Below are 24302 nucleotides of genomic sequence, written 5' to 3' on the forward strand. Positions count from 1 at the left end.
GGGGACTCAGGTTGGGGTGTTGTGATGTAAATAAAATAGCTCAAAACACTGATCCCTGGACCCGCTGTGCCTTATTCACTCCACATAGACGTTGCCAGAAAACATTTAAAGCCTCCTTAGGCTTGGAAAAAAAATTCTTTGGACAGATGAAACAAACTTGTACCACAATGATGGAGAAGGAAAGGAAGTAGATTCAGATTCATACATCTTCATCTGCAGTGGAGACAGTGTTATGACATGGATCGTCTCCAAAGGTTGATCCTGTTCATCTGGACGTAGCGTTTTGTGGGAGAAACGTTTCGTCATCACCAGGTGACTCCTTCAGTCTCAGCTGACTGCAGCTTTCAATCTTATAAACAGGACATTTGCATAATGACTGAAACCAGCCCACTGAAGGAACAATGGGCTGTGAGGTCAGTTCCTTAATCTTAATTATGCAGATTCTCATGACCACTGATCAACAACCACTGATCTTTTGGAGATTTACTTACCTGGATGATTGAGCGTGCATCATCATAACATGGATTGTATGGCTGACAGTGAAACTAGATTCAGTGTTTATGTTACTGCTGATTAAAGAAGCAGGATGAATTCTGAAGTGTGCAGGGCTATAATCTCTGGTCAGGCTTTGCTAAATGCTAAAAAGGTGCTTTAAGTGACTTTGAATGTGGCACGTTGGTCGGTGCCAGAAGTGTTTGGTCTAATTATTTCTGAAACTGCTGACCTGCACATCCATCTCCGCTTACAGAGAAATGAGAAAAAATCCAGTTAGCAGCAATACTGGCTGAAAATATCTTGTTGATGCCAGAGGTCAGACGGGACTAACCACACAGCTTTGATCTGACGGAAAGGCAACAGTAACAAACAACAAAGCTGCTAAATATGAATGAAAAGACAACATCTGCTCCGTACAATATTATACATCTGTGTTGTGTAAAGCGCTTTGAGTGCTCAGAGTAGAAAAGCAGTCCAGAAATTTAGTTCTGATAGCCACGTTGTCAGGGCTGTCAATCTTATTATCATTCCTCGGTACTCTTAGCACAGAGGTGTCACATTTTAAATTGTCCCCCCCTGCTTCTGCTACGGTTCTTAAGATTATCAACATTTAGAAAGGAAGGAATATTTCAAATACCGTACGGGAACTAACAGCCGGAGGCTAATTTGAAAAAATATCCCCAGATAGCTCATATCTGGGTTTATATATTGTAGAAGTCAGATTTCCCACCAACTGTCTCAGACTTGCAGTTAATTTAGAATTAAGTAAGTTAACATGCATATCTTTGAGGGTGAGAACACACCCAGAGATATAAAAAGTGGTTTAGTTGGTGAACTTATCCACAGGTTTGCAGACTACGTGTTTAGGGAGTCAAAGGCACCAGTGTCTGATGAGTCCGGAGTAGAAAACTGTTGTATGTAACCATAACGTGTATAGATTATTTCATTTGGTGAGTACAGTATTATAAAAAATGAAGAAAAGCCTGCAAGCTAGTTCAGGCAAACTACTTGCTATACTGTCTCTTCCTGTCACATCCGAAAACAAATGGTGTTCAAATGCAGGATTTCACTTAGCGCAGAGAGACTGTAACTGTTTCAGAAACCTCCTTTAAACCTAGTATTAGTTACTAGTTACTGATGAAGGGAAAAGCAGAAGGACACTATGTTGCTTTTCAATACTTTAGCCTGGCTGACAAAGAGTCGCAGCACGTTTGAGCATCGTTTTGCTTTAGCAGTAGTGATGACTTCAGTAACTTTGTAACCACGGCCGTCTCGAGTCACACATCTGTTAACAAGTCAAACTGCTTCAGAAACTGCTGATACTTTACAGACCACTTCTCTCCCGTTGATCTCTCTGGGCTACTTTATGCAGACTGCCGCTAAATGCACAAGACCCCATCCCTGTAAAACTCTTTAAAAAAGTTCTGCCTCTAAATAAAGCGGAGATGAGTTTGTTGTTATTAATAAGTTAGGTACCACAGGTTTATAAGGTAGATATAATTAAGCTGTTTGAAAAAGTTGATCTAAGTGGGCTCTGTGATCGTTTGCATAATTTCAGTCTGGATTCACAGCGCAGAAACAACACAGTGATCTTGGTATCAGACAGTGGACTGATATCTGTGCTTGGCCCAACAGACCTTATTGCAGCTCTCAATACTTTACATGGGACAGAGCCTTTAACTCTCTGTCCCATGAGACCAGCCACAGGAGAGGAGAAAGACGTCCTCTCCACTTTTAATTGCAGGATTTAAACTTCCCACTATTATAGTCAGACCATTCATGCTGCAAAATATGCTGCTGCTGCCCTGCATCACTGTCTGCTGATGTTGTCTGCAGGGAGTGATGAACTCAGCTGTAAGACACTAAACACAGCACCGAATATTAATTTGGATCAGAAATGTTATAATATGTGATCTGTTTACTGACTAAAGATTAAACACATGACCAAAGTCTCTTTCATAACTCATGAGTAACAACTATTAACTCCCACACACACACGCACGCACACACACACGCACGCGCACACGCACGCACGCACGCACACACACACACACGCACGCACACACACACACACACACACGCACGCACACACACACACACACACACACACACACACCCCTTCACGTTTTCATGCAGCTCCATCACATGAACAGACATGCATTCTTGCAGCTCTGATGTCACACGTGGGTGGAACAACCACATCCCTTCTGTCAAACTACCGTGGTTGCTATGGTTACCAGTGGCGCGTACCAAGCGATGCCTGTCACCCACGTGGGAGGGAACACTCACCCCCAGGAAGATGTTCTTGGAAGAGTCAAAGCCAGCGGCGTAGATGCGAGCGGTGTAGGGAGCGCTGCGCTCACACATGATGCGGCAGGCGTATCGTGAGATGGTGCTCTGAACTGATTGGCCTCCGCCCTCCCCCACCGCACCCCCAACTTGACCACTGCTGCCGGCTGTGTCCGTCACCACAAAATCAATCATGCTTTCTGTGGACCGGCCAATCTGAGAGAACCGAGAGAGAGAGGGCCCACTGAGACCATACAAAGACATGCTGAGCACAAACACTCCAGTGCAGTCTTATTGTGCATGTTTTAGAAATATGTGCAATTATTTGCATACAAGCATCAGTCGGGTGAAGAATCCTAGAAGATAATCATATGTTCCAGCTGATTTTTTCTTTCTTCAGTTTCTGTCAGCTGTGTGATTTTAGTAAAACTTTATAGACCTCACTGTGTAAAGGAAGAACAGGCCAACAACCTGGCCCTACAATAATAGCAAGACTGAATTGATTTACTTAGTTGCCAGGCAGATGTGGAAAGTGTAACACCAGCACAAAGATGATTATTCTGAAAAATGGTGAGACCTGGATTAACCAATAAGAATGGGTCCATACGTTTTGAATGGCAGAAGCCAGTTTTCAGTAACATTTGACCAAATACATAAAGTAGTACAACACTTGTGATTAGTGATTTCACTTTGACCGCTCTGAGTAGAAAAGCACCACACGAGAACCAATCAAGTCCATGTACAACGGACACGCCTCTGTGTTTACTATGTGGTGCTGCATTTTGACTATCAACAAAGTGAGAGTCAACGAACAAAATGCTTTCGAGCCTGGCTCGTGCATGTTTTAATTATAAAAAGAACAATGTGTGACAGGAACAGTATTTTAATAGTTACTGGAACCAGGCTGTACCAAACAAAAGGTCCCTGTAAAACATGCTGACTTTTTTTGTGTATCATCCAGAAGGAGCAGGGACTCCACTCATGGATCTGACCCTTAAATAGAGAACAGTGGAGCCCTGGCTTTGTTTGGGTCTTCTTCATACGAGAAGGTGGCTGGAAAACAACTGCTGCTGGTTTTACAGCTTTATGTTGATCTACAACAACTGCTTTAAAGTCTGAAGCAGAAAAACACAAAATATTAGTTTAATTTTGTAAATATGTGATATTTAGGTCAATCAGTGACAAAGAACATCGGAGAATGTTGTCATCTTTAAACCTTTTCATCCTGAGAGACATAAATAAGCTTGAATAAAGGCTTGTAGCCATTATTAAACCTCGATTATCCTTTGATTTGTCATACTGTTACTCGGTATGAAAGGTCCAAGTTTAAATGAATATCATCAAATTTCAGCTTATGTTTTTACAGTTACTATTTTCCTTTTCATATTCTTCCTCGAGCTAAGACTATCTGAGGGTAGGTGTTCAACAGCTAACAGATTTCACCCCGACCAGTGTCCAGTGGTACGGCTCTGTCTTCTGTTTGTGGTACGTTGTTATAATATTTTACACGATTTTTTACTGTCCAGTGTCTTTTTCCACAACAGGAAACAAAACTAAAATGTTGAATTGGCAACCACACACGTGTGTGTGTGTGTGTGTGTGTGTGTGTGTGTGTGTGTGTGTGTGTGTGTGTGTGTGTGTGTGTATAGACACTGACCTGAAACATATCTGTGTTGGTGTCATGGGTGTATTCCACAATTACAGAGTGGCTCCGTGACAGTGTGTAGGAGATGCTGTGCTGGCTTTTGTTGCTGAGTGCCTGCCAAAGGAAAACAGATTATACATCAACCACATCACATCACTGACCTCCAGAAAATCTACTTGGAGAGCATTTTCTATTTTTAAAGACAACAACAGCACTTGGATTTATATAGGTGTTTTTTGTAAATACTAATCATAATATTAACAACAACACAGACAGCATCTATCCTCAATGTCTTACTGTCAATGTGACAGCACGGTGTGTTTTTTTTACATTATTAATGCAGCCATTAACCATGTTCTAAAGGCAGATTTAAATATTAACCATTACATATAAATTTTGCTTTTGCAACTTATTTGGTTTTGATCACAGAGTTGAGCATTCAAAGCTTCCCTCTTAGTTTTACTTGCACAGATGAGAAATACGACTCCGTTAGCTCAGGTTAGTAAGGTTATTAAAGACTGTTAAATAAATAGCCCGTAGCCATGGCAGCTGAAGTTTTAAGGCTTTGGCAGAGTGATGAGGTTAAAACTAGAAACAGTTTTTTTCTTTCTCTTCGCTAATGAGGAGTCCAAGTCTAATGAGGTCTTTTTGGCCTAAAGTAGTAGTTTGCTGTTTGTACAAGACCGAACATGAAAAACTTTAATTGTATATAAATAATTGTATATTTTTAATGAAAGAGCCAATGACCTGTAAGCTATTAATCGCGTGAAAGAGTCAGTGGAATTAATCCACTATGAAAGTAAAGAAGTGAAAAAAAAAATGAAACTATCAAGAGAGTCAATAACATTGAGCTAAAAAAATGGAAAGCAAGATACTTGAATTATCATGTATCAAAGATGCCAGGACCTATGCCTATAGGGCTCCCAAACCTGGAGCATCTGTGCTTTAATGAAGACCTGTGCCCAGATGACCATCAAAGAAGAATTGCACTGGTTGAGAAAACTTGAAAAGCAGGGAAATGGCCCCAAACCTCACCTCACTGAAGCAGGAGGGAAAAGAAAAGAGCTTCAACTTCTCGGATAATATGTAATTTCAAGGTGGTGCATACGTTACATAACTCCCATTTGGGGGTCTCCAGGTTACTGTATTGATCTCATTAGTGTTGCTCAATAATTGTTACATTAAATCTTGCCAACGTTTGCTATTATTGCTCGCTAGTTCTTAATGCATTAAGCTACCATTTACAGAAGCAATCCAAACGTAAAAATAATCACTTTTAAATCTCAAGACACATAACCAAAAAACCCCGCATATTTCAAAATGCAAAACAATTTGAAAACCAGCTTTTGCCCAATTTAAGAAACTCATTCTCTACTAAGTGAGACTAGTTTTTTGTAAAAAAGGGAGGGAGATGTAATCTTGCTGTATCTATGTCCTTTTCTATATCTATTTCTATATTCTTAGGATTGTGCAATCGAAGCATGATCATCATCACGCAGCGCCTCTACTCAAGACCTGTGCAATATCAGCTTCAACAGAGACCCAGACATTTAGGTGGGTCGAGAAGGAGGTTTTTGAAAATGAAATGAAATTTTCCAACACAAATAACTTGACAGATGTTGGTTTCTTTGTGCTCAGAGTTTGAGTCCAGTTTCCTTAGAAAGAGCTCACCAGGAAGACACAGACGGCGCTTCCTTTGCACAACATGTAAGGTCATCATACATAGTTTCAGAGCGCCACTGTATAACAATACTAAACAATAACTCAAAATAATTACAAGGGGTTTAGTAGCCGTGTATTTCACATGGGTTACAGTCATGTGACCTCCCAACCTGAATGCTGGTAATAAACAATGCAGAATTTATTGCAGTACCTGGCAGAAAGTGTCTGAATCCTGACAAGGAATGAACACTAGAATAACTTTATTTAAAATTATATTACATAAATGTCTTAACAGTACCCCTCCACGAATCGCTATCTTATCGTGGTGGAGGGGCTTGTGTGTCCCAGGGATCCCAGGGGCTATGTTGTCTGGCTTTTGCCCCCTGGTAGGGTCTCCCATGGCAAATTGGTCCTGGTTGAGGGACCAGACAAAAATCGATTCAGAAGACCTCTATGAGTGCACGATCAAGGGAACACTGCCTGGGATAGGTTGACTGGAGCCCCGCCCTAGAGCCAGGCCTGGGGAGGATGCCCGAGGGTGAGCATCTGGTGGCCGCACCTAAAGGGACATAGGCCCATCGTCCTGCAAGCCCACCACCCGCAGGAGGCGCCACAGTGATGGGTGGAATCTGTGCTGGGTGGCACCCAGGAGCAGAGTCCTGTGCAGATCAATCCCCAGTAAGGACATGGAATGTCACCTCTGAGGTGGGGAAGAGCCTGAGTTAGTGCATGAGTTTAAGAGATACTGGCTGGAACTTGTCATCCATGTCTTTATGGACCTGGCTTTGCAAATTAGTGTACAGTCGTGTTGGGACAGGAAGGGGCTATCCCCAACTGTTTCACAAAGCTCTCTATACTATTGAGCTTTGCTGTGGCCTGGCTGGGTCTGTGTCTGCGAGCTTACTGCACAGACCGATTCAACTCTTTTGGCACCTGGACTGATACAGTGCTGTGAAAAGTATTTGCCCCCTAGCTGATTTATTTACTTTGGCATATTTGTTACCCTCACGTTTCAGTACAGATGCCCCACAGGAAACAGTCCTGACTCCATGTCTATATATCCATATACACCACAGACTTCTCACAAGTCTGCTAACACACACAATAGTTACACACAAGATTAATTTAGCACTATTTTAGCACTAGCTACAACACTTAAACCTCAGAGGGTGCACGTGTGAGGCACACAACAGGAGAGCCATCTGAGGTTCAATTGAGGAAATTCATTATGAAACCATGCCACCATGCTAGTCTCCCAACTACAAGGCTTAGTTGGGATGGTGCCTCAGGTCAATCAGGTTCCGCACCTCCAGAAATCAGCTTCTTCCCCTTGTGCATCCGGACGGTAAACAAACACTCCCCCCACACCCCACCCCTGCCCACCCACCCAAAAATCAGAGCCACTGTCTGACTAACCCTCATAACTCAGGCCGTTCACACATGGACTCGATGTTCAGTCCACTGAGCTACTTTCAAACACTTTGCAATTGTCCTGTAATGTGGTCCTGTCCTCTGTTGTGCACCTTCTTCCTGTTTTGTATATACTCCTCTTGTTTGTTATTAATTCTTGCTGTCCTACTATTAATATCTTTATACCATGTACAGCTGGTGTGGAGCCCACCAAACTCTTATGACAAGGAAAACTTCGTCGCTGTTCCGGGTCGCCGGTAAGGTTCCAAGAAGAGATGGGCAGTCAGGCGTTACAAGCAATGCGTTACTGTAATCTGATTACTTTTTTCAAATAACGAGTAAAGTAAGGGATTACTATTGCAAAAAAGGTAATTAGATTACTGTTACTTTCCCGTTAGCACACGGTGTTACTGCGTTATTAAACCTTGATTTTGTTTGCGAGAGTGTCTCATGACAGTGACGTAAGCGAGTGTGACGTTCGTGGCAACAGCTGTGCGCAGCTCAAAAATGGATAATGTAACGAGTGCAGGAGAGAGTATGAGCGTGCAGCGTTTAAAGCGTGGAAGTACTGATGTTACTTTGAGTTTGATTCCGTAAAAAGTGACAAAAACATTAGTGTCTGCTGTTCACTGCATGGGAAGAAAACTTCTTTTTACAGCAAAAAAATACAGAAACTTTCGAGCAAGCACCAAGTGTGCTGCCACGGGAATGTGAAATTCACAGAGAAACTCCCGGATCCCTCCACCGACATGACCGCCGCGGCACACCTGCACCAGGGCAAACCTCCGCCTGCCCCACTCCTGCTAAACAGGTGAAAATAGAGCAACAGGACCGCTGAGTCTTTCATTTTATTTATTTTCTGCTGTGTTTTACTTGCATCTATTTGAAAGAGTGAGTGTAAACACAACAACATATTTTATTTATGCAGGAAATGGGTTTAAATGGTAAACAAATTTATTCCAGTCAGAGAATGTTGCATATAATTTAATTTTTGCTTGATGCATAAAGTTAAAAGATTAAAACTAATAAAACAAGTTTTAAATGTTTTCATTTGATTACATTTTATATGATGGATTATGCAGAAAAAGTAGAATTGCTTTATTACCTATTCATATTTTTAAAAAGTCACTAAGTAACTAATTGCTTTTGAAAATAAATAATCAGCAAAGTAACGGGATTACTTTTTAGGGGAAATAATCAGTAATTAGTTACTGATTACTTTTTCAAGTAACTTGACCAACACTAGTTCCAAGGCAGGTATACTCCATGCTATGGTGGCTTTGGGCTGTAGGCAGACCCTGGTCCACTAAACCCTGGTTCCCCCAGGCGCACTGCTGGGCACAGAGCGGGTGGAGGTTAGGTGTGTGTGTGGGGACATTCATAAACATCCCTTGGTTCTGGTGAAAATTAGGGTATAAGCGAAAAACGCATAGACTGACAGCTGTGGCCCAGAGAGTGGATGTTGCTGTGTTGCAACAGTGATTTACAGATGTGTTCTCTACTTTGCCCGGCTGTATGAATCTGGTGTGCAGCCTGGTGTGACGGTGTGTTCACGGCCCCACAGGTTACCTGAGCACAAGACACAAACTGTGTAAAAGGAATTGGCTGAAATGCTGAAGCTGGGAGTAATAGAAGCCCCATAGTTCTTGGAATAAAGAGAGATGGGTCTATATGGTTCTGTGCTGACTACCACAAGGTGAACGAAGTCTCACAGTTTGATGCTAATCCCATGTCCCGGGTCAATGAGCTCCTGGACTGGTTGGGCACTGCTGTTTGTTTTATGATGCTGGATTTAACCAAGGGCTACTGGAGGTATGGGTCGTGCCAATTCCTCACTCTTCAGTTCAGCTTGCTCTGAGCCACTTTCCAGCACCTCATGGTGCTACGTCCACACACTGGAGCTGCTGCTGCCTACCTAGATGTCCGTGACGCATGCAGGGCTCACGGCCAACCCAAAGAAGTGCGCTGTTGGACGGAGGGAGTTACAGTGTTTGGGGTACCACTTTGGAGGCTGGCTGATGCAAAGATGGAAAAACAGCCATTTCAGCCTGCCTGCGTCCCAAGACAAAAAAGGAGGGGAGGCGGTTCTTCGGGCTTTTCAAATAAAAAAGCATGCCTAATATGGTGTTTGGGCATAATGGTCCCATTAATAAACACCTCAAATGCAGGACACTGGTCAAAAACTGAGGGGGAAGGTAAATATCAGTGGGCTCCACCTTTAAAACCGTTCATGTTGTCATGGTTCTGACCCAGTGTTTTGAGTTTTCTTGTTTTATTATTTCAGGTTGATTTATTAGTTTTGACTTGATTCTGTTTGACTTCCTCGTCCGTTTAGGTTCCCGTTGTGTCTTTGTCCTCTGTGTCCCTCTCTGTGTGTTTGTTTATGTGCCTGTGTGTGTCCTTGTGTCTCGTGTCCCCTTTCTGACCCCTTGTTCTTCTCGTGTTCATTCCATGCCTCCACTGTCTGGAAACTTTGTCCATGTTTCCATCATTTCTTTCCCTCAACCTCTCTCGCTCCCTTGTGCTCCCTCACTCTCTCTCGCCCCCTCTCCTGTGCTCCCTCGCCCTCTCTCGCCCCCTCTCCTGTGCTCCCTCGCCCTCTCTCGCCCCCTCTCCTGTGCTCCCTCGCCCTCTCTCGCCCCCTCTCCCTCTGTTGTGCTCCCTCACTCTCTCTCGCCCCCTCTCCTGTGCTCCCTCGCCCTCTCTCGCCCCCTCTTGTGCTCCCTTGCCCTCTCTCGTCCCCTCTCTCTCTCGCCCTCTCTCGTCCCCTCTCCCTCTCTTGTGCTCCCTCGCCCTCTCTTGCCCTCTCTCTCCTCTCTCTCTCTCTCTCTTGTGCTCCCTCGCCCTCTCTCGCCCCCTCTTGTGCTCCCTCGCCCTCTCTCGTCCTCTCTCGTCCCCTCTGCCTCTCTTGTGCTCCCTCTCTTGTGCTCCCTCGCCCACTCTTGCCCTCTCTCGTCCCCTCTCTCTCTCGCCCTCTCTCGTCCCCTCTCCCTCTCTTGTGCTCCCTCGCCCTCTCTTGCCCTCTCTCTCCTCTCTCTCTCTCGTGCTCCCTCGCCCTCTCTCGCCCCCTCTTGTGCTCCCTCGCCCTCTCTCGTCCTCTCTCGTCCCCTCTGCCTCTCTTGTGCTCCCTCTCTTGTGCTCCCTCGCCCACTCTTGCCCTCTCTCGTCCCCTCTCCCTCTCTCGCCCTCTCTCGCCCCCTCTCCCTCTCTTTTGCCTCCTCTGTCTCGTCGTGTCTGATTAGCTCCAGCTGTGTTTCCCTCCCATTTCTCGTTCCCTCATGATCCCTTGTGTATTTAACCAGCAGAAGGTGAAACTGATCAATAAGCCCTTCTGCTACTATTGATTAGATCAATATCCCAGAAGTTTAACTGAGTGAATGTTTGAAAATATCAGGTTAATGTTTTGAGCAGTATATACATATTTTTATTGTAACTTATTTTTTGCTCAGATCAGTGACAATTCAATGATGAATTACTTAATAGTATAACAAACTGATTTCTTACCTTTGACACCAAAGGAGTTGAGACATTGTGGATAACATCAGGTTTGACCCCGTTGGCTTTGGGTCTCTTGTAAAGAGCCAGACGACTTCTTCTGCGACCTTTGTCCCCATTGGCCAGTGACCCGTTGTGCCTGTGAAAAATAAAATCAATTGTACCTCACTATAATGGCTATAAAGACTTAAGTTTAAACAATTCCTTAGCAGAAAAACAAACATCGTAGCAAGTTTTTCTTTTTTCTTTTTTTTATTCTATATAAGTCAAAGGTGCTCCCAATGGAAAACTGCATCAGTGCTGGGCTGGTCAGTGGACTTTTGAAATCAACACTGGCAACCTGGGATGAGGAAGAAATCTGTTTCAGAAAGAAACTATTTCATGCACCATGTATTCAAGTGTACTACGTAGGTGCACGGCGTAAAGTGGGATTTGGCAGGTGGTAAAACAACGACTCATGTCAGTCACATATCTGTTGGTAGCTCTTGGAGATGTTTTCTTTGTCGACGGGCTATCTGACCTTTGATGTTGCTGGCTCTGAAGTTCACTACTCTTTGTGAATTGCACCAACTATATTCTACAATATATAAACAGCTGTTACAGGAGCCATTGTGGCTGCTTTCCAAATTGTAGCCAGTAAGAAACTTGTACAAAAGCAGTACTTGGCAAGTGTTTAAAAAACATGAGCAACTTAAATTCAAATTGATGAGTCTTTCAAGAGGCAAGTCAGTATACTCAGCAGTCAGATTAAAGAAAAAAAGGTCAACAAAAATCTTTTAAAATACTGCAAATGACTAGTTTTAGCCTACACTAACCATCCCGTGTAACCGCTGAATAACATTTAATTATAATTCTGTTTGTTAAGCAACAGCTCATGTGCAGATCTACCATCTGAATGAAAAATAACATGAATTAGAATCCTAGAAAACTGATGCTTGTCATCTGAGCGTTGCATTTTCAGTGGAAGAAACGTTTCATCACTTTTCACTCAAATGAACTCTTCAGTCTCAGCAGACTGCAGGTTTCCATAGACTTATAAACAGTGCATTTGCATAATGACCAAAGCTAGCACTGCTGACTGACAGTGAGGTGTGTGGTCAGACTCATGATTGGTGATATGCAAACTGATATTGAACAATGGTCATGAATACCATTCAAGGGGAGTTGAGGAAGGGCTGCACACTGCACCGTAAGATGGTGAAAGATGCAGCCCTGGCCCCTCTTTGGTTCAGAGATGGTCTTTCCCTTTTCACATAAATGACCTCATTGACTCTGTGCTCAAGCCAGCATTCCTCCTTCTCCAGGATGTGCACATCACCCTCATCTTTGAAAGAGGGATTCGTTTGAAATGATGGCTGCACAGAGAGTTGTCGGAGGCAGCCTCTTAACCGTCACAGAAATATACACCTCCAGATGCAGGAAGAGGGCCACCTGTATCATGCAGGACCCCACTCACACAGCACACCCACTCTTTGTCCCCTCAGGCAGGAGGCTGAGCATCAAACGCAAAACCACCAGACTGAGAAACAGCTTCATTCCAGAAGCTCTGAGACTTCTCAGTGCATAATGGACAAGAAACTGCTACTGTAGTACCTTAATCAGCTGATACTTTGCTGCTAAAATATTTATACCTACACTCAAAACTCTGGAACAGCTTGCCGATTGATCCAATCCTTTAAATCACGTTTAAAAACCCACCTGTTCAAGCTTGCCTTCCAAACAACTTAGTTTTTAACGTTTCCCCGGTTCATGCTTGTTGTCACGTCACCATTTTATAACTGTATTTCTCTTGCTGATAATTGTATTTCCTGCTCCTTTACTGCTGTAACCCCGCAAATGCGGCTCGTCTGTGAAGCACTTTGATGTACCTGAGACTTTTAAATGTGCTATAGAAATAAAACTGAAACACTTCTATATCTATACTCCATACTGTTACTCAGGTTGTTGCACTTCACTTATTTGTATTATTCTATTTGGTACCGTTTTATTACTTGTCATTCTGTTGTTTTTATGGAAAACTGGGACCATGGGTCATTTTGTTCCACCTCATGGAAACATGCAATGAGAAAGACAATAAAGCTTCCTTGAATCCTTGAACCCCTTATTACTGGCCTATAGGTGTAAATAATCCTAGCCTCACATGGTAGCTGTTCTGTATCGTGCATCCATTCAATCAGAGGTTGTTTGGTTTTCTTGATGTGTAATTTACAGCAATCCTCCTGGAACTTAACAGAGTGCACTGCATCAACCTGTTTGTCCCAGGGCAGCTGACCTTGGGAGTGGACCTATTTTTAATGCAAAGTGTTTTGGGGTTTGAAAGCCACAGAGAGGTGGCATTCTGAAAAAATGGGCCTGCTCACATATAAGGGACCACTGAAGGTTCTCGTTTATGCAGCGGTGATCCTTCTCTCCTGGATTACCTGGAGCGTCCTCACATTCACTCAATGCTTTTTTGATATCATGTACTTTTGCTGCTCTTGCTGCTGCATCTGTGGGTGAGGATGGTTTTCATTGTGTTTCATAACACAGAATGAACACAATTTGTGTCAAACTTGTATTTCACTGGATAAGAGTCAAACCTTATTTACTCATCTGTATGTGTTGGTTATGTTACATGATAACTTTTAAATGCCCATTACTGAATTTCACAGTCTAAGAAATCTAGCCTTTAATTTTCAGATCCTCCCTGGTGAACGTCATGTGTTTGTCCACCAAGTTAATGTGATCAGTGACTTGTGGTATGTCCTGACAGTTTATTTCCACCCTGGTATTATCCAAAAAAACTGAGCCAATGGCTGGGTGGCGTTTGGGTTTTCAGTACAGACTTGGTGTAGCTTTCCCCTGCAGTCCATAGGATTGTCATTTTCTAGCTGTGTCAGACAATCTATCACCATCTTGCTGTAACCACGAGCTGGATCCCCTTTCAGGGTCACATAAATATTTTTGTCACTACGCAGTAACAACATTTTCCAATGATAGTCTGTCTGGTTTAGCAAAACTCTGCTACTGTCAATATCAACGTCCATTTTTATTTCTGTAGCACATTTAAAAGCAACAAAGTTGACCAAAGTGCTTCACAAGTTAGTTCATGAACAAGAGAAAACAAAAGAAAAAATAAATACAGGAAAATAAGACATGCGAATAGAAAGAAGCAAGAAGCAAATACAATATATTTAACATAAAAACACACAAAAAGAGGACCTGGTGTCACTCAAAATGAACTCGAATTAAAAGCCAATGTAAAAAAAATTTCAGAGTCTTCAGAGTTTCAAGATAGCATTTGAAAGACTGTATAGACTCTGAACTATGAGTATCGAGTCTAGGCGCTGCAACTGAGAAGGCTCGATCTCCTCTATGCTTTAATCGAGACCTCGGCTGTACTAAAAACATTTGGGTAGATGATCTCAGTGCTGTTTAGTTGCTATTGCTTCAATAGCTGGGTGTTTATTTAAAACATAAAACTGAAAGTAGGTAAAAGCATCTTAAAATAAGCACGATAATGGACAGGGAGCCAGTGTAAATTTGATAAAACTGGAGTGATGTGATCGTACCTTCTAACACCTGTTAGAAGACATACAGCAGCATTTTGGACTAAGAGAACCACAGTAGTCCAATCAAGAGGTGTTAAAGGCATGAATACGTTTTTGCAGGTCTTTAGGAGGAAAATAAGGCTTTGCAACTTCACGGAACTGATAAAAACTGGTCTTCACAACTCTGAAAACTTGCTTCTCTAATTTAAAAGAGCTATTTCCAGGATTTCTTACAGTCTGGGAATGATGACAGGTAAAAGGGCCGAGGGTATGAGTTAACTGATCCAAAAACAATAACTTCAGTCTTATTTTTGTTTAGGGTAAGAAAATTCTGTGTCAGCCAGTCTTTAATGTCTGATGATGATGTTGTGTGTACTGAGTGACAAGAGTGCTTTGCTTGTTTTGATGTTGATATTGGATGCTGGCTTAGCAAAATTGTGCTAATGTCAATATCATGTCAATTTTATTTCTGTAGCACATTATGTGTCAAATCGATCTATTCTATCGTTGCTCCATTGTGATGACCATCTCACACAACACCAGAGAGTGGATGGTTCTGCACTGAGATGTGTTCTCCCAATGCCTGGTTGCACAACGCTTTTAGAGCATCATTTTCAAACGTGTGACAGTGTGTTCATGTCCCTATAGACTGTCTGTGCTTAACAAGCAAATTATTCGGAAAGAAGTGGCTGCTATGCTGGAGATGGGGGTGACAGAGGAGTCACAGAAAGCTTGGTGTAGCCCCATCGTTCTTGTAGTGAAGATGCCTGCCCCATGCTACTGGTAGATTACCTTGTCTACACAGTCCAAGGGGAAAAAAAGGTCTTCTCCACTCTATATACAGTAATTTGCACTAATTTGTCACTCCTCCTGGTCAGAGCACCACTTTGCTGCGCCTCATGGACCATGCTGCATCCACACGCTGCACATGCTGCCGTGAATGATGTTATCATCCACAATGACACCTGGGTGGAGCAGATGCAGCGAGCGTACACAGTCCTACAGTCGCTGAGGAGCTAGCTGCTGGGGCCAGAGAGGAGAGAGAGGTAGCAGGAACATCCGGAGTGAGGAGCGCTGACAAATCACGAGGCGCTGGAAAAACTCCCCGCAAAAGCACAACACGAGTAAAAGTATGCTTTAAAGACTCATCCATTGCTGAGCATTGGGTCATTCCTATTTTTGTTTTTTCATTAGTGTCTGCTTACATATGACACTTTGCAAGAATGCTGGACTTTTTTCATCATTATCAGACATTTTTTACCATATCTGTTTAAAATGACAGATTCTGGTTCATTTTGAGCTAAAGCAAGACCTGCGAACACCAGGCTCAGTCAAATTCATGCTCAGTCATTGCCAAAGATTTCAGTGTGCTGAAAGCATGTTGGCACACTGCTTAACAACAAATATTTCTGGAACAACTTCACCTACTCTCAGGGTGGATGGAGAAGATAAGGATGTGATGACGCAGAGACTCCAGGAACACTTAAGAGTAACGAGACACAACTTTAGCCCAGTGGTTCCCAAAATGGGGGGTGTGCCTCCCAGGGGGGGCGCAGGGCCATTGCGGGGGGGGGGGGGGGGGGGGGGGGGGGGGCACGGTATAAAAAAAAAAAAAAAAAAAAAAAAGAACGCTTGGACACTGCTAGCATAACGGACAGGTTTTTGATGCGGCTCCCACACAAACGCAAAGCAGAGGATGAAGCATCGCCAAATATGCTTCCAAACCAACTTCCTTCCAAGCCAAAGACTAAAATATGATGAAGCATTCCTGCCTTTGGCTTCACCTGCACAACAGTTTTAATCACGGACAAACAGTATCCCACATTCTTCATTTTTAGTTCACAAACACTTCTTATAACGACTAACTACTCCTGAAAGAGGTTTTAGCTCTTTATACAGTAAAGTTACAGGAGGATGAAAATTATTATCAGGCAAAATGTCCTTTGTTTGTTAAAATAACCCCATGATACCACGTGAGCACACTATAGGCACACTATATACACGGTGTATGAGTTACAGAAACATTGTGGGTGTGTGTACAAGGGGATTATATATGATATAATAAGTAAATAAGGGTTTAAGGGCTGTGGTCATTAAGGATGAGGATGGTAATTGCACATCTGCCAGAATATTGTACAGAAAAAGGAAAGACCAAAATATCGCACAGAGTCAATAGCAGCGACAGAATGACTGTATGGCAGAGGTCTGCTCATGCTCTTAATTTGCATTAATGGTTCTGACAAGTTGTTCTTTAGTCTGTTGGTTTTGCTCCTGATGCCAGAGGGCAGGATGTTGAAGAGGTGGTGGTTATAATCGCCGTGGCTCTAGAGAGACATCTAGAGCTGACAATGGAGTCCAGGGGTGAGAGTGGACAGACGATCACCTTCGCTGCAGTTCTGATGACCCTCTGGTGTCTCTTCTTATCGGCTGTTGTGCAACCAGCGTACCACAGGGATGGCAGCACTCTCGATTGTGGCTTGATAGAAGAACACTAGTAGGTTTGCAGCCTGTTCCAACTCATCTCAGGACGCCCTCTCCACATACTCACCTTTTATGGACAGGGGAGGGGGATCAGCTTTTGTCTTGCACAAGTCCATGACCACTTCCTTGGTTTTCCTGGTATTGAGGGTGAGGTTATTGTAGTCACACCATTCTGTCAGACGCTGGACCTCATCTCTGTAGGCGGTGTCATCATCGTTGGTGATGAGCCCCGTGCTGTCGTCTGCACATTTGATGATGATGTTGCAGGGATAGGGGGGTGCAGTCAGTGGTGTAGATGGTGTACAGGAGTGGACTCAGCACACATCCCTGTGGTGAGCCAGTGCTGAGTGGCAGGGCGGATGGTCTCTGGTTGCAAGCCTGACTGATTGTGTTCGGTCAGTAAGGATATGTGCACTAAAGGACATATCCTGGCCGAAAATGACTCCGACGCTCCTCACAGTGAAGGCCGAGGCAGTGCAGTCCAGAGTAAGAATCTGGTTAGAGCCTTCTATTTCTACGATTATTAGTGTCACGGCCAATAACCTCGGTTTCATCTGAATGTAGAATCTGAAAATTAGATGGCATCCAGATCTTTATGTCTTTAAGTCATTCCTGCGTTATATAAGGGATAATATTCCCAAAAAAGTAATTACATTACCGGTACTTTCCCGTAAGCAGGCTGCGTCACTGTGTTACTAAACTGTGATTTTTTTTGTGAGAGTGTGTCATGACAGTGACGTACGAGCGTGCGACTCCGTGGCAGCAACAGACATGTGCAGATCAACAATGGATAACATGGAGTGCAGGACAGAGTACGACCACTCAGTGTTTAAAGCTTGGAAGTACTCGCATTACTTTGAGTTTCTGTAAAAAGTGACAAAAACATTAGTGCTGCGTCAGGTTGTTTGATAATTCCAAAGAGCCTGACCCGCCCCCACAAAATGTAGCCCACACAGCTGATAGGAGTGATACACGCATGCACATCTACCAAGGTAAAACTGGTAATACACTAATACACTTTAATTTAGCTTGAAATAACTTTCCAATCTAAAGTACAAAGACAAGACTCAAAATGATTTGAAAAGCAGCAGTGTTCAAATAACAACTTTGAAATAGCTTCATGAAGCCTGCAGAGCACTTAAAAAAGAAGAACTTAATACAGAGAAATTATGGGTCAAGTTAATGTCACATGGTTATTGGTTACATGTCTGCAAAACCTCGAGTGGTTGAAAACTAGTCGTCAAATCAGTTTGAAGACAAGTTGGCAAGTTTATGCTCTTTAGTAAGTAAGTAAGCTTCCTGGTGAAATTCCAGATGTGCAAGTGCAACTGGTCATAACTGGACTTTCAATCTCAAAATCAAACCCACACTGAAAGAGGCTCAGAAGCAGACAGGAAGATATCCTTGACCTCGACGCCAAATGAAAATCTGGGGCTTGACTGTTATTAGCCTATTCCCTGAATCATCATTTCTCCATACATGCATGTGACCTACACTGACCTACTGTTTCTAATCAAGAAAATATATAGTGCATCAAGATCTTTATAGCACATCTAGAGAGTACAGAAATTAATAAGATGGGAATTATTATCTTATTTACTAATATTTTCATCTGTCTATCAAATGCATCTCATGGCTAAAACACGGTTTCCATTTAATGTGGAACTTTTGACACTCAAAGGTCAAATGTCAGAGCTGGGAGTGACATCATTCCCAGCTTAAACATTTGTTCAGTAGTAAAGCTGGAAAAGCAAAGAAAGAGAATTTGTTTTGCTCCTTGGCAGAGGGTTGAGCCATTCATGCGTTGCTAGCAACACAGTGCACTGTACGCAGTGTACAGACAGAGCATGTTCAATGCTCTGCTTTTGTTGGACTTTCTAAACTGGAAGTCCAACTTTAGGGACTTGGAGCTAAGGAAGCCTAAGAATTCCAAACATGAATGAACACACCTGTATAATCAGGCAGATTCATGAAGTTAACATCAGACGTACATCAGAGCACACAGTACTTTAATATCATACCCCAAGACGACGAGCTCTCCATACTTTACAGGCTCCTTGTCCTCAGGAAAGACTCCATCGTGGGGTTGTGAGCTTGAGCCCAAAGGAGGCGAGGGCTGGCTCTTGTTGCAGGATGGGCGCAGCTCCAGAGATGGGGGGGGACACAACGCCTCTGAGCTACCCTCCAAAACCATGCCCACCGGCCACAGCTGGGGCTCGCTGCTGGGGAGAACAGGTCAGAAGAAAATCATAAAAGCCTGTGCGTTTGAATGAGAAACGTACATTTAAAGTTGTAGTGTAGCACATCTTTAATATCTGATCATATCACAATGGTGTGACAGATGATAAAATGCAAACAATCTCATGCATGAATTATAGGTCAACATTAGCACACAGGCTGCAATATAAAAGTATTCATAGCTTCCTCGAACTCTACCACCTGCACCGTTAAGCAGTGTTTTCTCACACAGAGAAGATTCCCAGTTCCAGTCTTCTGGTTGGCTGTGGCCCCGTCTGTGTGGAGGTTGCATGTTTTCCTTTGTGTACATGAGTTTTCAGCTATTTGAGTTCGTTATTCGTTTGTTGTTGGGTTAATTGGTGACTTGAACTATTAAATTTAACAGTTTTGGCAACAGGCTAATATAGAGAGCAGACAACCATTTGCACTCACAGTCACCCCTGTGTGCACTTTAGACTCACCAGTTAACCTAACCCCACTAACTGCATGTCTGTGGACTGTGGGAGGAAGTCAGAGAGAGCCCACACAGACACAAGCTCCACACAGAAAGGGCCCGGCCCTGGTGGATTCGAACCTGGGACCTTCTTGCTGCGAAGCAACAATGTGGTGGTGTTAACACTGTTGCCTCACAGTATGAACGTCCTTTTTTAACAGAGCGAGAGATTTTTCATCATAGTATTTCTGAACATAATACTTTTCTTTGGAAATTGTTTTTACAAATAACAAAATTATTTCAGCATAAAACATAAATTTCAATCATCAATATTATGACCCTGTGAAAAAATGACTCTTTGATTTAGTCATAGAGCCAACCATGATGTGCTGTTCAAACTTTCAAGTTAAAGCTGAGGGTTAGCTTTTAATTCACATACAGTATAAAAACATCAGGTCTGAGCCGTCACTTGAGGGAGAATGATGCCAAAAACAGAAGAAATCAGGTTAAACATGAGAAAAGTAATTTCTGATGCTGAGAAACCAAAAGTCATATCCAACATAGCCTGTTTTTCCAATTTTCAAGTCCTGGGATGAGAAATTCAGAGCCACTCAGTACAAAACAACCCAGGTCGACATAGCAAAGACTGAAAGACAGTCAGAATCAGCTTCACTGTCCCAGTATGCAGACCGAGTATTTGGGTATTTCTTTGATTTCAGTGTATGTGGCAGATTAGACACACACAATGCAGACAATAGCAACAGACAGACAAAAACAAAAAGGACTCTTTGATTCAGCAGCAGGTGTGACGAGTCTTTTATGTAGAAACTTAAGTGTTCAGAGGGTTTCCGCCTGTGGGGTGCAGTGCTGTGTAGTGCCTACCACAGGGGAGGACCTGGAACAGATTGTGTTCAGGGTGCGAGAGCTTTGCAGTGATGTTTCTTTCTCATTCATTACATTTGTTTTTATTTTTAAAGTCCCAAATTACAACACCAAGGTTTCTGCAGGCCTCACTGTCTATTACGATCTGTTCTTCCTGAGCTGATGGAGGAATTACATCCTCTGCTGAGCCTTTTTAATAAAAATAGTTAGAAATGTGTCTAATGATCCCAGAACAACTGCCAAGACACTTGTGAATGACTTAACCAAGTCCTGAGTGTGGTCTGAAAGAAGACTATTACCATGTTCATGCACAGAAATTGATTATGAGGATTACAAAGAAAATGTCTGTTACAGGAAATATTCTGTGAAAAGCCAAAATGTCCATAAATATTAATCTCTCATAGTAATTTAGTAAAAGCCGGACACGGCCCAGATTCTTCAGTGTTTTCTTTGAAAGTTGCTGCCTTCAAGCCCCAAAACAAAGTAGACGATACTTGCAGTTCCTCCAGAGTATTCTGAAACTCAGGACAGTATCCAGGAGTACAAAGTCAGTGTGCAGCGGTCTAACATAACAGCAGCAGCTACGACAGAGTGAAATGACTCCACAAGACTGAAGGACAGTCCTGATGTCCTCTGGTGTCTCACTGTGGTCTCCTCTGTGGACGCTTTGATGTAAAGCAGCTAAACTGTCTCAGCTGCACACGTGGGTGCTGCCAAGGTTTTGGGACCCCACAGAAAAATATCCCTGTGAGTCGCACGACATTAATAATTCAAATCATGACGCCCTAAAATATATTTATAACACTGAGCAGACATGGACGATGTTCTGCTGAGAAAAAGATGGGTTTTGAGATTGATGAGATATGTGCAAGCCATCATTCTAATGTTTTATTATAACGTTATTATTTATTTTATTTTACATTTTCATCTATAAAATGGTCCAAAAGTATTTTTTACTGCTTTAACATTTTTATTTATAATATTAATTATTGTCAGATATAACTTAAATAATCCTTTGGATTATAACACAGTATAAACAAATGAACCATGCTTCTGTCCTGAAGTTGAATTGGTTTTGATTTGTTTACTGAAGCTCTGACGTGCAGCCACACAGCAAGTAAAGGTACACAGCAACAGCCAAAGTGGAAGAGATGAGTAAGTGTCCTGCATTTCATCCACTGAAGACAGAGATTCAGCAATGCAGCTGTAGACCGAAGCTTGAAGTTAAGGCGTTAAGCTTTGCAGCTCACTGATAAGTTCTATGAGAGGTTCAGAGGAAGTCTGTTGTATATCAAAGTCTACGTTTGGTCAGTGCATGTCTCAATCTGTTTAAAAGAATGAAAAATATTTGTTGCACATGCTTCATACATTTATAATTTTCTTTATCTTGTTTTCATCCACATTCACAGAGGAGAGGGAAAGAAAAAACTAAATACATTTGTCATGTGATCATTGTACAGAGCATTTCTTAAACAAAACAAATGTGATTCAAACACATTTGAAATACTCACCAATCCTAACGAGCTTTTACAATGACAGAGCTAAATGGAAACCAACTACTGCATTTCATAGGCAGAATATCACGTATCTGTAAAATAACAAAACTATCCATTAGTCTCAAAGCCATTTTCACAACAGTGAGGTAAAGCATTCAGCACAGTTCAATCCTAAATATAGAAATAAGCACATGTTAGCATTCACGGTATCTAAGGCAGCTCATCACAGTGTAAATGAACTGAAGAAGGCTTTTGGGTTACAGTCACAACATACTCAGACGTTAGATGTAGATCAGTCACAGATAAGTAACATCACAGACACACTAAACATCTATTATTATTATATTATACACACAAATGGGAATTATATTTAGAATATTATTTATTTATGATTCAATGTTAAGTACAATTCTCTCTACAAGTTATTCTTACATTTTTAGAACTCTTTAGTGAAACAGAACAGCATCTGAACTAAAGTGGACACCGTGCTAGACGCCCAACAGCTTTCCAATCGATGTGCACGCTATTCCAACAAATGAAAGGAAAGCTTTTCACTAACTCCCCTTCATGGCTAGGCTGGCATAACATTAGCTAAAAGCACAAAGCTTTCATTTCATATAAAAACTGTTCTACTGAAACTCAGGTTTCTGCTTAGTTACTGACTGCAGCAGCTACCATGTAGATCAGCATGTACAGGGGCAGCTGCTACGTGGTGGTAATGTTGCTGCTCCACACTTTAACGGAGCAGCAACATTAACAGCAAGGAGCTACAAATATAATCCTAAAAATAGTACATGAGCATGAATTTCCTCATTTTGTGGCAGCAGACATGTTTCAACAAGCAAGAAACTCCGCCCACATTAGCCTGTTTAATGCAGGCACCTTTCCTTACTACATGACCAATGCAAGTATGTAACTGTCTGTCGTCATACACAGAAAAAAGTCAAGCAAAAGTTGCAAAAAATCATTTCTCAGATTTTATTCACTTATATTTGTTTACCATTGATTTAAAGAAAAGATTTGACATTAGATAACAGGGTCCTGATGCTTGTCTCAATAACATACAGCAAAAACTAAAACCCCAAAATTTAAAAAAACAAAACCCACCTCACCCAGTAAAAATCCAGCTGGGTCGAGCGTCTACAAAGGATCGAAACTCTCTGTGTTACAGTTTTAAATTTGTATTTACTCTTAAAGCGTCCACACCCACTGGAATTCAGTTCAGTTTTATTAATATAGTGTCAAATATCAAGAACGCACTTTATATTGTAAGATAACGATTCTGAGATAATATAGAAACAACCCCAACAATCAAACGACCCCCTTCGAGCAAGCACTTGGTGACAGTGCAAAGGAAAAACTTCCATTTATCAGGAAAGCTCTGGTAGAACCAGGCTCAGGGGGGGCAGCCATGTGGCTGAAGGTGAGCGGAGGAAGGCAGGTCAAAAGAGCCAGACAGGAATAATATCTCAGGATTAAATGCAGAGTAGTGTGTAAAAAGGTGAATGAAGAAGAACCATGAGAAGCCCCTGGCAGCCAAGACCCATTGCAGTGGAACTAGAGGAGGATTACGGGAACATCTGATAAGCCCTAACGATAAACGAAACGAAAGTTTGAAGCCTTAATCTTCAACCTTTCCTTTGACTTTTCCTTTGTTAAAATCCGAGAAGTAAAATACAAGATGTCAAAAAGTGAGCCTGTGAGCTTGAAGTCTACTTCTGGCATTAGAACGCAGCTCCGGACAATAAGGACCTCGACGTCCACAAAGACGGGACACATATCTGCCAGTCTTTGGCTCCTTAGTACTTAATGCTAACCTTTCACATATGGTAAATGGCCTGTATTTATATAGCGCTTTACTAGTCCCTAAGGACCCCAAAGCGCTTTACACATCCAGTCATCCACACATTCACACACACATTCACACACTGGTGATGGCAGCTACATGTAGCCACAGCCACCCTGGGGCGCACTGACAGAGGCGAGGCTGCCGGACACTGGCGCCACATTAATGCTAACCTTTCACATATAATGGATATAATGCACCGCCTTGGCTGATCAGATTATTCCACAGTTCATTTCCTGTTTTTACCAAGATGCAGTTTGGAATGCTGCAAAGTCAATTTTCCTTCAAAACAGAAACTTGGTGGTTTTCCAGAGACCTCTCCCTGCCATTGAAGAGAGGAGGATGATGCTTTGGCTCCTGGTGGCAAAGGTTCAACAACAAGGTAAGACAGCACACGTCA

The 24302-nt window shown here is 42.5% G+C and overlaps 1 protein-coding gene across 10 annotated transcripts in view; it reads right to left on the minus strand.

Moving 5' to 3' along the window:
- Nucleotides 1-24302, minus strand: part of peli3 (pellino E3 ubiquitin protein ligase family member 3) — a 48998-nt gene that overhangs the window by 12546 nt on the left and 12150 nt on the right. For 5 of the 10 annotated variants that reach the window (XM_085400579.1, XM_085400580.1, XM_085400578.1 and 2 more), the window contains 4 exons: nt 19029-19229; nt 11006-11135; nt 4442-4543; nt 2785-3000 (listed from right to left, as the gene is read on the minus strand). In XM_085400579.1, the coding sequence (XP_085256705.1) occupies nt 2785-3000; nt 4442-4543; nt 11006-11135; nt 19029-19201 (621 nt within the window). In that variant the 5' untranslated portion in view covers nt 19202-19229. Of the gene's footprint in view, nt 1-2784; nt 3001-4441; nt 4544-11005; nt 11136-19028; nt 19230-22071; nt 22149-24302 lie in introns of all 10 variants that reach the window. The other 5 variants (XM_085400582.1, XM_085400581.1, XM_085400584.1 and 2 more) reach the window with 2 other exon arrangements.

This window comes from Rhamphochromis longiceps, linkage group LG3 (assembly GCF_057381845.1).
Source record: "Rhamphochromis longiceps isolate RC_006_pf linkage group LG3, R_longiceps_female_GT1.1, whole genome shotgun sequence".
In the NCBI taxonomy this organism is placed as follows: domain Eukaryota; kingdom Metazoa; phylum Chordata; class Actinopteri; order Cichliformes; family Cichlidae; genus Rhamphochromis; species Rhamphochromis longiceps.